Genomic DNA, 16,773 nt, shown 5'->3' with positions numbered 1-16,773 from the left:
AAAGGAAACAACCAGCCACTGCACGATAGAATTTCATAATTAATTAGCTTCTCAAATATCATAAAAACAGAAAAGGAACCAATATATCATAAAAACTAATTAAAACTAATTAAACCATATATCATAAAAACAGATTATTCAACCATATATCATAAAAACTAATTAAAACAAAAGTGTAACAATATCTTTGCAAATGGAGATAAAAAATAGAATCCCAAGTAACAGAAAAGGAAAAAAAATGTATATAGGAGGAAAAACCCATTGAAGGTAAAATTCATCATAGCTATTTTCAAAATAACCATTCTATACATACCCTCAACGTCAAGGCCAGAGGAGAATAAGTAGAATCAAACTGCTGTTGAATAGCATCTATGTGCTTCACAAGTCCATTTTGAAAAGCCTTGCAAAAGTACTCAGTTGAAGGGTGCAGGTTTTCTAACTTGAATTTTTTCTCAGGCCTCAAGACGATGAAGGTGGGTTGTTCAGGGTAGTCTGTAGTTGATGCTCTGTGCCAAAGCCTGCAGCCTAGCAATTGAACAAAAATGAGCATTTTAACAGTAAAAAAATTGATTTGGGAATAACATTTGAAGAACTAAAATTGGCACACAGATTTATGAAAACATTTCAGTTCAAGAACTTCAGGTAAGCAAGTCTCCAAGGTTTCCAAATTAGAATCGGTCCTAATAAGGCCCGAAATCCTACAAAGAATCCTATACCCAGGACAACTTTTGTTGAGTTGTTCACCACAAAGATCAATATTTCCTTCAAAACTAGAGGCTTCAAAGGTCTCCAATAAAAACCAACCTAATTAGGCAGGACAAAACCAAAATTGAAAGAATCAAAGGTTACTCCTCCACTCTTTTAATAGACACCAAAGCAACAGATTCATGTATCCAAAGAAGTGGTTACCTCCACTCATGATTTTGTACAATAAACAAAGAACACGATATATGTCTTCCTAACCTACTACTTACCAAGGTTCTACTTCACACAACTAAAATATCAGCGGTCTTTAAGTTTTTTGTTTCTTCGAAAGATCATCAGAGGCAAAATATCAATACAGGCTAACATGTTCAGTTCCTCAACAAAATCAAAAAAATTGAAAAGCGTCCCAACACAGAACAACAAACCCTAAACCCCACAATTTCTCCCAACATCAACCCTAAAACCCCAAATTTCAATGGCCGCTGAAAAATAATCAAACTTTCTCAAATGAGAATGCCACACACAGCAATCGGAACCAAAAATTGAAGGGACCACGTTACCTGCAGCACTCCAAAACGCACCTCACAAAAAAAAATAGGAATCGCGATAATCACCAAGATGGAACCGGTACTAAGGTTTTGACCTACACAAGGATGCCAAAATCGCAATCCTACAACAACAACGACGATACCTGTTAAACCAAAAACCAGTAGGACCAAAGACAAACCTAAAAAGGGAAATCAATCAACGAAAAAATGCAAAATAGTGCACAATCATACCTTCGTACTGCTTCAATGCGAGTGAAAACCAACCACAATAATGCCCCCTTCCTGCCCTAATTTTAAAGACGGAGAAATGCGAGTGAGAGGGATGAGATGAACGGAAGAGAAGAATGAGAGTGAGAGGCAAAGTAAAATGAAATATAGGGAGGGAAATGTGAAAAATAAGCGAAGAAGAAGAGATATTATATCTGTATTTTAAAACTCCGTTATAATAAGTTAATAATAAGTTTTGCATTTATTCACATGTTTTACATTATTTACAAGTTTGCCACCGTATTTTATATTATAACTGATTTTTAAAACTACGTTATAATATGTCTTAAACTTATTTACAAGTTTGCCACCGCATTTTATATTATAACTGATTTTCAAAACTACGTTATAATATGTCTTAAACTTATTTACAAGTTTGCCATCACGTTTCATATTATAACTGATTTACAAAACTACGTTATAATATATCCTATTATAATGGATAATTTTTATCCGTTATAATAGGTTCGTTATAGAAAGGTCTTTTCTAAGATAGATTCGTCATCGGTTATTCACGGATAATTGTTCAATTGATTATTGTTTAAGTTTCAAATTAATTAAAGTACATTCTCAATTAATTTGAGGGCGATCATGCATTTAACCAAAGTAAATTCTCAATCAAATGCAAAACCTTTCTAGATTATTCACAATAAATTCAACCAAAGTACATTCTCAATCAAATTCTATTGTGTTTAATCATGTCTATTCTTAAATCTCCTAACCAAGTTAAAAGTTAATCAATCAAAGTAAATTCTCAATTGATTATAGTTCAAATTATTACTAACAACCAAAGTACATTCTCAATTGATAGTAAAAACCATTTAATCATATGAAAGTTTCTAAATTAAATCAAAATAAATTCTCAATTAAACCTAGAAACCCTAGAACTCATATAATTAATATGCATGTAGATTCAAACACATTATGATGCAAAAATCTTTACTTTTATCAAGATAGAGAGATGAAAGACATAGAGAGAGAACAACTTAAATCAATAATCAAAATAAACAATTGCATTAACTTAACGTAACCGCAGAATCCATCAGGGAATTACAGCAGAATAGCCCTAGATACTTAGCTCTCCATGAATGGAGTTGAATACAAGATGAAAGAAAAGTCAGAGGAGTATGAGAGAATGAATTTTTTAAGTGAAGTCCTCTAGGTTTCTTTATATAGGGCTTGATTGGGCTTGGACTCTGAGTATTCAGTTGACAAAATCTTTTACTTATATCTTCCAAATTACTAAAAGATTTAGATAATTATAACATTATTTGGAAGATATTTTCTGTTGATATTCCCAAATCAAATTAATTCAACAACTGAATTTTATCTTTTAGCTTTTTCTGACTTTCCAAAATTGCACAAATGCCCTGAAATTGTCTCTATCTGCACTTTTAGCCCCTTCTGACTTTCTGAAATTGCAAGAAAGCCCCTCAGTTGACCAGACTTTGACCAGAAAAGGTTCATTGACCAGCTTTGACTCAAGACTATGCGCCAATGAGTGCCCGCCACGTGTCAATATCCTTTTCCACCAAAAATTAGGGTTTCAGCAAATTGGGGAAAAGGGCTTCCCCCTCCGCCTCTGCCTGCGCTGCGAATGGGTTTTCGCTGTTTGGATTTTCTGAGTGCAGGTGGTGGCCGTTTTGGATGTGCGCAAGGTGACCTTGGAGAGATCGCGTTTCTGAGTGGCACGATGGAGAAGGAAGGTTGTGCGTGACGCGGTGGAGGAGTTGCACGTGGTGCGCGAGAAGAATGACGCGCTTTAATGGTCGTTCTTGCGGCAACTTTGGGTGGCGACTTACGGTTTTGATGATGGTGTGCCAGCGGATGAAAAAGATGAACGATGGTGATTGTTGATGGTGACTGTTTGGTGAGAAAGGAGGACGATTTGGTGGTGGCGGCATGGAGAAGATGAAGATGGTCGAGATGCGAAACCGTGGTGGTGATGGCGAGACCGAGGCGGTGCTGTGGAGATGGTGAAAAGGTGGCGCGATTGCGGAGCGACAAGGTGTTGGCACGAATTGAGGAGAGCGGCTGTGCGTGACGGAGGTCTTGCGGCGATGATGGTTGTTGATGGCGTCCATGGTGGAATCACGATTTGGTTTCGAGAAGGGAGAAGATGAACGGAGGTCGCGACGTGGTGGTGACGGTGGCACGACAGTGGCGTTGGGCTTGCGGCGGCACGACAATGGCTGTCCGATGACGGAGTGGCGACGGATCTCGCGAGGAAGATGAACGGTGGCCATGGAGGTTGCGGCAACGGCGGACGGTGACGAAGCGACGCAGCGTGAAGGTGGTGGCGGCTAGGGTTCTGTTGGATTAGGGTTTCTCTGTTAGAGAAGACAGGGCTGACGTGGCAAGAGGCATGAGGTGACATGTTCTGGTTGGCTAGATCTGTGTGGAGAGGATTTGGACACGTGGCATGATCTGGTGGAGTCTAGCTTAGGAGGGGTGTGTATAGGAAACTTAGGGAGGTGTAGTAGAAATGACTTAGTGTTTGGGCTTGGTCTTTGGCCTGTTTCAGAAATAGGAGTGTATTTAGGGATTTTAGGGGGTGCAAGGGTAAAGTTTGCCTGTTTGGCCCATCTGTATATTATTTTCCAAATAAAATCTGATTTTGGGCCTTGAATTGCCAATTGTACCAATATAATTTATAATCTTAGCTGCACAAATATAGTTTAGAACATCCAAGAATAATTTATGCGCTAAAACTCACTTTTTACGTCTCTTTAATTCTCAAACCCAACAATTCCAATCATCACAAATTCATTTAAAATCAACCATTTAAGCACAATTATGACATAAAAAATTTGAATTTAAAAGTATAAATGTGGGCATAAATATGCACTCATCACACTGTATTCTTAAAAAGCTTAGAGTTACTTTCTAAAGTGTTTGGCAAAGGTATATATAAAGCCTACTGGTCTGAAAATGAAAAGACGCATTACAACTGCCAGTGATAATCGATTATCGTAAGTAATAATCAATTATAGGCGAGACTTGGAACAGTTTGGATTTTTTTAACTCTTCAACCGATCGACTTGAGTTCTTCATCTTCTGCCGCTCGGTTTTCAACTATGTTTGGCCTGAGCCCTTATCACCTTTTGTCGTTCAACTTGGTTACTTATATCTTTCCAACGTTTGATGCTAACTGCTCGGTCTCAGTCATTCCTTGCTACCGCTCGGTTCAATACTTGAAAAACTTTCCAACTCTTAACCTTTTCTTCTATACTATTAGTTGGACACAATATCATTCGACTTGTTTGACACCGTTCGGCCTTCAACTGCTATGCTCCATTCAGCCTTTTATCAATGTTCAACCTTCAACTGTGTTCAACATCGTTCGGTCTTTTACTGCGTTCGGCCTTCAATTGTTACACTTCGTTCGACCTTCAATTGTTACGACCGTTCGGTCTCAGTTATGCCTTTGCTCTGTTGTCAGGTTTAATTCTTTCTACCACAACTTCAGCGTCCAACCTTTTAGTCTTGTTCATGCCCCCACTTGGTCTTGGTCATGCCTTCTAGTATTCGGTCTTAAGCTGTGTTCGACCATGAACAGTGTTCGGCCATAAACAATATTCGGCCTTTATCTGATTGTAGTCGTTCGGTCTTCGTTTGCGTTCGGCCTTTGACTGATAGCGATCGTTCGGTCTGCAACTTACTCTTGTTCCTCATTAGTAACACTTTCAAACTGCAATTATTTTTTTACTTCCAAGGTACACTTTAAAAAATTTTATTTAATCTTTTTTCAATCTTTTTCCAATTGATATGAATGCCATAAGAAACCTAAACGTTGGGAAGTGAAAAGAAAAATCTACGGTTGTATTTCCCATATCTTGCATTGAAAATTTATGTGATGGTTTTACTTGTTAGTAATAAGTAGTCTCAATACTTTTACTTTTGTGTTTTTTTAGTGTTGTTAAAATGGGTAATCCGGTTCAACTCGGCTTGGTATACCATGTGTTGGTCACTGAATGAGTCAATTCAACCTGACTCATTTATTAGCAAGCCAACAAAATTTGAATCCGGCCCAGCCCACCACGGGTTGGCTCGCTGGATCACTTAATTACACGTTTTTTTAAATCCAAAAAAATTGCAATTCTTTTTATTTTAAATTTAAATAATTTCACTCTAAAATGATGTTAAACTCCAAATACAATTCAAAATAAAAACAATTAACATACAACTCAAGTATAATCCAAAAGCAAACCCAAAAGTCGAATAAATAAGTTTATAATATGTTGATAATTTTTGTGTCACTTATCTATTTATAAGAAGTTTTGAATGGATAAATTTATAATATTTTTCTTTCTTGAAACATCTTTTTCTTTATTCTCATTTATAATACAATAAAAAAAATGTTAACTAATACTATTGAAACACAAAAAATAAATAATAAAATTCAACTAGGTGGGTTGGTGAGTCAATCTAGCTCACCATAGGTTCAACCTAGGTGAGCCGGGTTGAAAATTCACTCGAATAAAAAAATTTCATTTTTTCAAACTTACCCAGTAGGTTAACTCGTGAATTCTAACTCATTTTGATAGTAGTTTTTCTTTTAAATTTTAGTTTATTAAATTAAAAAAATTGAATTATATTTTAGAAGTTTAGGAAACAAAACAATAAATTATGTTGTTATTAATTTTCTTGGGGCTATTTTGTTATTACTAATTATATGTAATCTTTTATAATTGGTGATGTGTACAAATATAAGGTATAATTCTTGACTTGACAATAAAATTGAAGTATATTTGGTACATTTGTGGTAAAATTAATTCTTGACTTGACAATAAAATTAGTTAGTAATTATCTATTATATTTTAAAAGTAGTTATATTATTGAATTGTATTCTGATAAATTGGTTTTATAATCAATGATTGAAATAATTAATTTATTTACACGAGTGTATATAAAAAACAAGTACTTTCCGTAGTAATTTACGTATGTCATTATACAGTATATTATGTAGTATCGTGAACCTCGATTGTTTGAATAATTAAAAGTATTAAATAAAATAAAATTGACTTAAAAATACCAAAAATTAAAATATATTAAAATAATAAATTGAAAAATAAAATAATTAAACCTTTTTATAATAAAAATATATTTTTATTTTAGGAAATGCTAAAGAAAATGCTGTAATTCTAAATGTTTTATTATCAATGATTGAAATAGTTAATTTATTTACATGAGTGTATAAAAAACAAGTACTTTCCATAGTAATTTGTGAATGTCATTATACAGTATATTATATTATACATATAGTATTGTGAACCTCGATTTTGTTTGAATAATTAAAAGTATTAAATAAAATAAAACTGATTTAAAAAATACGGAAAAGTTAAAAATTTAAATATATTAAAATAATAAATTGAAAAAAAATAAAAGAATTAAACTTTTTTATAATAAAAATCTTTTTTTAGGAAATGCTAAAGAAATTGCTGTAATTCTCTAAATGTTTTAAAACTAAATATAACAAAAAAAAAATCCTTGATTTTAAATCGTATTATTTATTTTCATTAAAAAGAATTTATTTGTGTTAATATTTTAAAATGAGAGAGTTATGCAATCACAGTTAATAAGAATGATTACATTAAAAGACAAAAACTTAGAATAGCTAATATTGTTTTAAACATCATCATCTGATAGCATAAAATTACTATAATTAATAATTACATCACAATGGACTTTGATTCTTTTTTTCAATAATTTCTTTAGATTAACATATTGTTCATAGAATTTAAACTCAAATGAAACATACAAAGCACCCATAATATCATACACGTTATAGGTTTTATGTTATGATAATAAATTTTAATCAGCAACCAAATATTATCCTCACATTGATCACTAGTTAGTGCGTCTCATCCATAGAAATGGTAAGAATTCATAAAAATTGTCTTCGTAGTGTCGCTTAAATAATGAGACTCAAATATTTTAATGTTAAAAATTCAAAGATATAAATAGAAGTTTTATAAGATAAGTTTTATTATTTCAAGTCATATCATCTCTCTAAAAACAGTTTTGTCTAGAGCTTTTCCTTCTCCCTAAGTGTTCTATGTGCTGGGTCATCAATTTAAAGATTAGAGGGTGCCAAAGTAATCATTGTAGCAAGGTTTTCAAATTTAGTCGAACAATTCTTGCGAAAGAGTAAGTTAGTTTCTATTATTTATCTCTAGTTTTTATGTTTTCCAATGCATATGAGCAGTTTTCCACTGCATGTGTCATCTAGGTTTTCCTTTAAGTTCTCTACTGATCAGTGGTTCTAATCGCGTACCCTGATCATGATTCCAGGGTTTGTAGGTGCAAATAGAGCTCTCTGAGCTAAGGAAGTGGTTCTCGATTCTTTATAGGATCGTTCGTTTAACAAGTAAGAGAAGCTAAATGCCTATTGACTTTTGTTTTTAGTGATTTGATAGTATGAATTGGTGTGTTCTAAATTGAATAAATTGCTTGAGTCATTAAGATTGAATAACATGATTTCAATGGAATTGGTTTATATGTGTGTTGTTTGTTATTGGAATAACCTTGTAGTGAAATCTTGTTGATTGTTACTAGTTTTGATCATTTGAGCTGATAGATTGGGTGGTATATGTGGGTGTAAAATGCTGTTAGATATTGATGGAATGAAAAGTGAGAATTGTGGTTTTTTCTACTCTAAAATTTGGGGTTTTGACAAGTGAAATTCTAAAGGAGTTAATTTAAGAGGATACTTTATATGTAGAGTCTTTGGTGATGCAAATTAAGACTTGTTTAGCCTTTTAGTTCAATGGAACCTGGTTCGTAGTGTGTTTAATATTCTATTATATACCCAAATGGATAAAAAGTTAAGAAATTGGTTTAGAAAGGGGTCTTGATAGGTGAAATTCTAAAGGAATCAATATAAGAGTAAACTTGGTTTAGAGTATGTCTTAAGGTCATTTAAGACTTGTTTAGCATCTTAAGTTCAACAAAATCTAATAAGAAATGGGTAAAATTTGGTATGAGAGTTTTTAGAGTGTTAGTTTGATCTAGTGCAAAAGAACAAAATGGTATTCAATTGTAGTTATAAACATGTTTTCGAATTAATTCTAATTTCAACGATGCTAAATTGGTCATTTGGATGAGCTTTAGATGCTACCAAATCTGAAAATCATGTTGTTGTTAAAAAATGATTTGAATAGTTGATTATCAAACCTAATAATCGATTATTCCAGTCAGAATTATGTCTTTGTTGAAAAACTCTCTGAAATAATCGATTATCAAATCTCATAATTGATTATTGTAGTATGTATTATGAGATAATTGATTATCAGGTATGATAATCGATTATTTCAATAGGTATTGTTGTTTTTGCTTAAAACTCTATAGAATAATTGATTATAAGGCTTGATAATCGAGTATCTCATAAGAGAGTATCACCTTATAAGAAAAACTTGCTTTGTAATCGCAAAAAAAAAAAAGGAACAATATTAAACACACTTTCATTCCCACAAGAAATTCACCCTGCATATCAAATCATATTCATAGTTCTTATCAAGGCCTCAAAGAAGAGGAAATACATTCTTCATCATAGGAAGAGGAAATACAGTATTAATCATTCTTTTGTTGCCTCTTTCTTCATCTTTTGCAGAGTGAGTGGACTGTAGGCTTATATTATACCTTTTCTCCAAATTTATGCATTTTAAAGGGCCTTTAAGCTCTGCCTTAAGTCCACTTGTTTTGTCACACTCGATAATCCCACTATATGCTATACGTGTTTCACCACGCACAGAACACTAGTGAGAAAACTCACATTCACTTTCAAATTTGTTATCACAAATTGTCTCAAAGTTAGGGAGAATAACTATCACAATTTTTATATAGGTTAATTCATTAAATGCATCATGTAGACATAATCATCAAACAAAAACACAGAGAAAAGAGTAGTTTCATTTGAAGTAAAGAAAAGGAGTTCTTGAAAGTTTGTTTCATTTCTATGATGGCAAACTCATAGCCAAGGGTTCAACCACTAGAAGTATGGCCAAGCTCCTCCAAGAAGAACCATCCATAGAAGGTGAAACAAAGGTGTGTTTCACTTGGGCTACCATGGAAGAAGAAGGAGTAGTGTAGGATTTAGGCCTTGTATTCAGCCATGTAGTGTAGGTTTGATTAAGGCTTGTATTAAGGTCTTAGTAGCATAGGATTTTCCCTAAGTTAGATATCTAAACCAAGTGGAAAGTATGTGCCATGAGTCATGCTTCCATTGGAGAGCATTTACTTTTAAATAGGTAGCCACATGGCACCCTAGGAGTGGAGACGATTTATTTTTGGTAGTAGCCACATGTCCCTCCACCATTGGAGAGGATTTACTTTTAGTAGTGGCCACATGACACTCTAGGAATTGAGAGGATTGTGTTTTATGAGTGGCCACATGTCCTCCTATCATTGGAGAGGTTAGAAGGCCTCAATTTTGGCCAATGAGAGCAAATGTGGGAGATCATGGTTTTAGGGTTAGAAGGAGACACCCTTTGCCTATATATAGAGGTGTCTCCACCCTTGTATTTGATCTTGGAAATTAGTAATGTTATGCTGCCAAATTGTAGCCTCATTCTTCCTTGATCAAGACTAGAACAACCTTGGAGGCCCTTCTAGTCACCTACCTCATGGAGTTGGCCTAACATCTCCTTGAACCTTCAAACTACACACCATCTCCATCCTAACACATGTGTGTACTGTGTTATGTGTTATATTTGTTTATGCTTATTATGAAATATGAATATATATATTGTGATTGTCACATTTGACATATTGTGTTGATTGTTGCATACTACTGTGTTTGTAAAGTGATCATATATGTGTATGCACAATATATGTTTTGGAAATATAAAAAACACATGCACAAAAGCATATATGCATGACTTAATCAATTATAGTGTTGTGATAATCAATTAAGATCATCAAACAACTTGAGTTTTGAATTGTGGCAAAACAACTAGTTTTGAATTGATTACGTTAGTTGGTAAATCGATTAAAACTCGTGTGTTTCCACATATCTTTTTCAAATGTGCTGTAATGAGTTTTTAAAAAGAAAAGTTTTCAAAAATCTGCTAAGTGTTGAAACTTAATCGATTACATGGATCATGTATTCAATTAAGTCTGTTAAGGTTTGAAAATTGATTTGTGCTTGTCATAACTATTATAACGGTCATATTTTTAAATGTGTTGACTAAGCATTTAATGAGAATCAATTACATTAATTGAACATTCAGTTGTGTTCTTTGACTGCTGTTAATCTGTTACAAGTGTTTAATGTAACCGATTATATTAATAGAGTAATCGATTGAATTGTGTCAGAATTGACAAAAACTATATTGTTGAGATTGTTGATAGGGGGAACACAGGATTAACTCAACCTAAAATCTCAGTAATATCTCTGTGTGTGTTTTTGGTGATGACAACACATTGTTTAATAAAAACACATGTGTATGTACAGCTGTGTCATATGTGCTACATGCTTATGCTTACTATGAAAAACTGTACAAGCATATTTGTGAACATTTTGTATTGCATACTACTGTGTTTGAAATGTTATTGTTAAAATAGAATGACTTAAATTTCAACACCAAGAAGGGGGTGAATTGGTGAAATACAAAAACAATGTTTTCTTTAAATCTTTTTGACAAAGTAGATGACTTTAAAAACTTTCTTGAAACACAAAGAAAAAGATTTTTAAGTGCAGCGGAAACAAAGTTGATTAAACGCAGTACAAAGTCGATTAAGTAAAAGTGTAGGGATAGAAAAATCAAAAACTACTTTATATATTGGTTCGGCCAAGCCTACATCTAGTGTCCTTCCTCACTAGGAAGCAAATGCACTATAATGATCAAGGGTTTTACAACAAGGCTTTTATAGAGACCTCATGTCAAAAATATAAAACACCTCTCTAACCCTCTAATCAAAATATAGGCATACAACACACAAAGACCAGCAGCAAGATGTTCCCTTTTCCTGCCGTCTTCAACCCTTTGAGAAACCCCTCAAAGTCAAGAATGTCGCACGCTCTTCTTCATGTAATCACAATAAGGAAATAACCCAATCTTTAGTAGATTCTCAACTCTGATCTTCTACCAACACCTCTCTGTGCAGATTTGATCAACTCTTTGAAATCCCAGCAATCTTGCTTCACAAGAAATCACAAGTTGATATTCACACTTTCAATCTTGATTCTTGGAGCGTTTCCTCTTCTCCGTAAGATCACACCTTTCTGTAATGAATATGAAAATGTTAGAATTCAGAAAAGTTCTTACATAATTCAAATTCGCGTCAATATATAGATAAACACATCTTAGATGCATTTTAGTCGACTTAGATACTAATGCAGTCGAATATCACAATTCAGTTAAAGTAGTTAGCAACAATCAATGCAATTATTTGAATGTACAATTAATGTAGTCGAATCACAATAAATGCTTGGTCAACATATTTAAAAATATAGCCGTTGTAACATTTAATACAAGCATTAACAAAATTTCAAAACTTTAACAAACTTAGTCGAATGCAGGTTGCATGGAGTCGACTATATAACACAGTTAAACAAAGTTTTGAAAAACTTTCACTTTGAAAATCTCACAGCACACTTTGAAAATGGTTGTGCAAAGCCACGAGTTTTAATCGCCTTAATTCATAATGAAGTCGACTTAAAACTGCTGTTTTGCTACACTTTTTAAGTTCAACTCAAGTGCATGTGGTTTTTCTTTTTCGAAACAATTTTCATGCAATCACAGATTAAATCTCACATATATAACATAGTAAATTATAATGATCGACACAACACATACATGTTCTTATATAATCATAATCATGAAAGTAATGAACATGTAACACATAAACACATGTGTTATTAATTATGTGTTGTCATCATAAAAAACCAGAAGCTCTGAGATTGTAGATTCAACTAAACCAATGCTCCCCCTATCAACAATCTCAACAATCTCCTGCTTTTTTGATGATGCACAACCATGATTAATAAACAACCATGTTTGATGGGGAATAGCATTCTTAGAGAGAAATGTTCTAAAGACAATTAAGAAATGGCAATTGAAAAGATTTAAAATGGAAGTGATAAGGAAGAGAGAACTTATGAACTTGAGGGCACACCACTTGAAATGATCTAAGATAAGTGCCAAGGTTGGATCGCCACTTGCTTCTCACAAGATAAGACCCAAAAGATGACTTAGAGACAGAATTCTATCTCAAAGAAGATAAGCAAATGAATGCAAATCACTCTTATGTTCATTCAATCAAAGGTGTGTGTACAAAAGGAGACCCCTAGGCTTCTTATATAACCTTTAGGATGAAGTAATTGGAGTGTTTTAAGGGATGTGGGACTTGGAATGCTTCCAAGTCTGGACAGCCACGTTTTCAAGTGCTCTTAGTCCCACATCTCTTAATTCTTCCATTCCTAAAGGGTTTATAAGCTTCCTAGCAAGTCTAGAAACTAAAAACTACAAACTATGCATGTTTACTTGCACTACAAACAACAAAGGGAGAAAGCCTATTTATTCTTCTTTTTCTTTATGTCCAAGTTATGTGAAGTCCCACATTGCTTGTACTATAAAGAAAAGAAGAGTTTATAAGCTTCTCTACAACTAGAAATAACGAAAGAACAAAAGAGGCAAATACAAGCCAATGAAACCTATTCTACTCTTTTTTATGCTTGTTGTCAATTTGAAAACTCTTCATTGTTGCCCCATTTATGATCATATCATCCCCCTCAGGTTGGAGAGGATTCGACCTCGAATCTTGAAAAACTTGCAACAAAGAGAGATTAGTGACTTATTTCGTGTATAAACCAAAACAACTCCTCCTGGATCAAATGTCAACCTGCAAAAATCATCAAACATTTTGTGAATGAATTTATGTTGACCAATCAATGTATATAAACAAGTAATAGTAAAAGAAAGTCTCCTTATATTTTTATTGTATTTAGTGGTGAAAACTAGGAGACCATTTTTAGAGAAAAAAATAATTTTGTCTTGAGTTGAATGTAACCAAAGGGGTAATACTAACTCATGATGTGTTTCAAAAGTGTTTATGGAATAGTTGGAAAGAAGGAAAGGGGGAGGTGAAAGAGTTGTGCAAAATAATTTTGGAACAAAGAAAGAAAACTTAGTAAAAGGAGAACAGTAGAAGGATTGAAAACTCCCTTGTCATGGCTTGGATCTATTTGAATGATGGGAGTGGATGGTGCCTTCCGTAACACTTCCTTCTCCATTTCTCTCACAAGTTCTTCTTTTTCTTTCTTTTCTCTCTCCTCTCTTTCTTTTCTCTCAGTCTCTTCTTTTACTCTCTCATCTCTTTCTTTTCTTTCTTCATTTAAACAAGTAAGCATGACCTTCTGATAACAGTTGAAAACTGTTATTTTCATGCTTAAAATTGATACTAAAAGAAACCTTTAGCACTTAGAAACTTGCTAGGAATCATGCTTTTGTTCATATTTTTAGAAATAAGAGAGTTGGACAGGTTTATGCTTGATTTCAGTGTTTTATGCAGGTTTTAAGGTGAATTTGATGGAAGAAGTGAAGAAGGATAGAGATGGAATCAGAAAAGAACTCAAAAAGTGGAAAAGAAGAGAAGCCGTAAGTACCGCTCAGTGGCACTAATGAACACCCGTTGGCTCCGCTGAGGGGTGAAAGTGCAGCTGAGGGGAAGAATTCAACACACGCACTTACCGCTGAGCGCCATTATTTTGGGCTTAGGCCCACTTTTCTGTAATATTTTGAATGGTATATAAGCTTTAGGACTTCCTAGGGTTGGTAGGTTTGGTTGGAGAAGACGCAAAACACACTTTTTACCCCTTGGGGGTAGAATTGGAGATGGTGACGACTCTCCTCTTCTCTTTCTAGGGTTTTTCTATCTCTTCCATTCTTTAATTATTGTTCATCTAGTTTCATCATGAATATGGTAAACTAAACTTTGTATTGTTGTTGGGGAATCAATGTAATCTTTTGAAGCTCTCATATGGAATTGTGTTTAAACATCATATTTGTTAGGGTTTTTCCTCTTTGCTCAAAGCATGCATTGTTTAACTCATTCGATGTCATGATTATTGATTTTGTCGATATGGACACATACGGGGAAATTCTCCCAAAAGCAATATCGCCTAGACATAGGGATATGAGGGTTGGTTGCCTTTAAGCTTCTATGCTTTAGAATTAATTATTAGGGATGCTAGGAATTGTATGAACTCATATTTAAGGATAGGATTTCTTCACCGAGACATCGAGTTTAAGGTAATTTAGAGAGTGGCATTAACATTGATGAAAAGAATGATGAATTCCTAAAATGTATGAGAGTGGATAAGATGAAATTGATTACCCCAACAACATACTCATCCATATAATTCGTTCAGTGTTTATGTTCTTCTTTCCCATTGATCATCACATGCATACATGTTTACTTTTTGTCTTTTGCATTTGAAACTTATAACAATTTGTTCACAAGTCTTAAATAATCAAGAAATCATATAACTAACTAGGTCGTGAGTCCTTTGGGAGAACGATACTTGGTCTTACCGAGTTTATTACTTGATACGATTCGGTCACACTTGCCTAGGGTTAAACAAGTTTTTGGCGTCGTTTTTCGATGTTCATAAATTTGTCATCACCTTCTCTTTGGCATCACTTGATGAGGAAGAAGAGCTATAGGTTGGTGAAGGTAAGGAAGAGGTAGACTCATTAGTCATAATTACTTCACCCTCAATGCATGTTGCCTTTTTGGTGGGGCAGGTAGAGGCTATATGACCAGGTCCTAAGCATTTAAAACATTTAATGTGACTTAGTTTAGAAGGAGATTTAGGTGGGGAAGAGGAATGGTTAGAAGAAGAATGAGGACAAGATTTGTTAGTGGGCTCCTTAGAAACATCCTTGGTTTTATCTTTTGATGATGAGGATTTGTAGAAAACATCACTTGAAGATTTGGAAAATTTGTTGTGACAAGCTTCTTTTTTCAAGAGTTTCTTCTCTACTTTCATGGCTCTATGAACCACTACATCTAAAGTCTCATCATCATGGAATTCAATTATATCTTGGATGTTGCTATTAAGTTCACGAATAAATCTAACTATTTTTGCATGATCATTTTCTTTAAGGTTAGTACGATGTAGGAGTACTTCGAGCTCACGGGCATACTCCTCCACACTTCATCTACCTTGAGTAAGTTGTTGGAGCTTAATCAAGAGGTTCCTATGGTAATATGGAGGTACGAAACGTTGGTACAAAATGTCCCTGCAATGTTCCCATGTACTCGCGGGCGAGGCCATGGATGAATATCTTATTTAGCCGTTGTTTGGCATATCCCTCTAAAGCTAAACAAGCTAACTTTACACGCAAAGGTCCATTTACACTATACAAATCAAAAATTTGGTCTACTTTAGCTATCCAATCTAGAAAAATAGATGGCTTAACTTCCTCTTTGAAAGTATGCAAGTTCAACTTTGGTAGTGTAAGGCCTTGGTCCAAAGCTTTATTATCTTGATGCTTCTTCGGCGAGGGAAGGTATACATTTACGGTTCTAGCTTCTTGCTTCTTCATGTAGGAACCATGATCATGACTATGAGGTTGCTTCCCTTTTGCTTTCGCGTCCTTGTCCAACCGTTCGCTAATGAAATCGAGTTGATGTTTGATGAGTCAATATTTTGTTCACTTCACTTAGTTTATTGTGCTAGAATTAATCGGGGAATTGTGCTTAATTGTCCAGTATTTTCCTATTTTTACTAATTGTGGTTAATTTGACTAAAAATTCTAATTTTAATTAATTTGGATTATTTGAACAAATTATTTGCATTATTAATTGCAGAAAAAATTTTGGAAATACAATTTGGGACATTGGAGGTAAAATGAGTGAAAAGGTGAATTTCATATTTAAGGGTGCACTGGGAGAAGATATTGTTGATTTCACATGGAGTCTTGGCCTTAGAAAGCACACTAATTCCATTTGCATTTTTATAGCACAAAAGCACAGTAGTTGTCACGTGAACAATTTGGTTCAATGCTTTTACTATTCAAGCTTTTATTATTGAAATGTGTTTATTGTTGTTTACATTTCACGTATTGCTTCTCTTTCTTTCTTTAAGGAAAAGTGATTATTAATTGGTGAATGGAAAAGCACAAGGTCCAGCCGAGAAAACCAATTGGAGGTGCTGCCACATTTTTTTTTTTGGGAGTGTCACGGCCTGAATTTGGAAGCTCACGGCCCAAAGGAAAAAAACAGCACACTTGGAGGTTACAGCTAG

General features: G+C 34.0%; 1 protein-coding gene across 1 annotated transcript; it reads right to left on the bottom strand.

The window, feature by feature from the left end:
* Positions 1-418: 418 nt before the first annotated feature.
* On the bottom strand, positions 419-2,987 carry LOC128197897 (uncharacterized). Its single transcript, XM_052880745.1, has 4 exons — positions 2,890-2,987; positions 1,485-1,675; positions 1,266-1,375; positions 419-525 (listed from the first exon to the last, which is right to left on the bottom strand). The coding sequence occupies exons 1-4, from the start codon at positions 2,985-2,987 to the stop codon at positions 460-462; spliced, it is 465 nt and encodes a 154-aa protein (XP_052736705.1). The 3' UTR covers positions 419-459.
* Positions 2,988-16,773: the final 13,786 nt, after the last annotated feature.

This window comes from Vigna angularis, chromosome 7, assembly GCF_016808095.1.
Source record: "Vigna angularis cultivar LongXiaoDou No.4 chromosome 7, ASM1680809v1, whole genome shotgun sequence".
NCBI classification, from domain to species: domain Eukaryota; kingdom Viridiplantae; phylum Streptophyta; class Magnoliopsida; order Fabales; family Fabaceae; genus Vigna; species Vigna angularis.
This window is presented reverse-complemented; position numbering and strand designations above follow the sequence as displayed.

Coding starts and splice junctions, on each gene's coding strand:
- LOC128197897 (XM_052880745.1), bottom strand. CDS start 2,987: ATGAACCTTTTCTGGTCAAAGTCTGGTCAACTGAGGGGCTTTCTTGCA. Junction 1,676..2,889: donor CAGATAGAGACAATTTCAGG/GCATTTGTGCAA, acceptor TTTAAAATACAG/ATATAATATCTCTTCTTCTT. Junction 526..1,265: donor TGCGTTTTGGAGTGCTGCAG/GTAACGTGGTCC, acceptor TTCAATTGCTAG/GCTGCAGGCTTTGGCACAGA.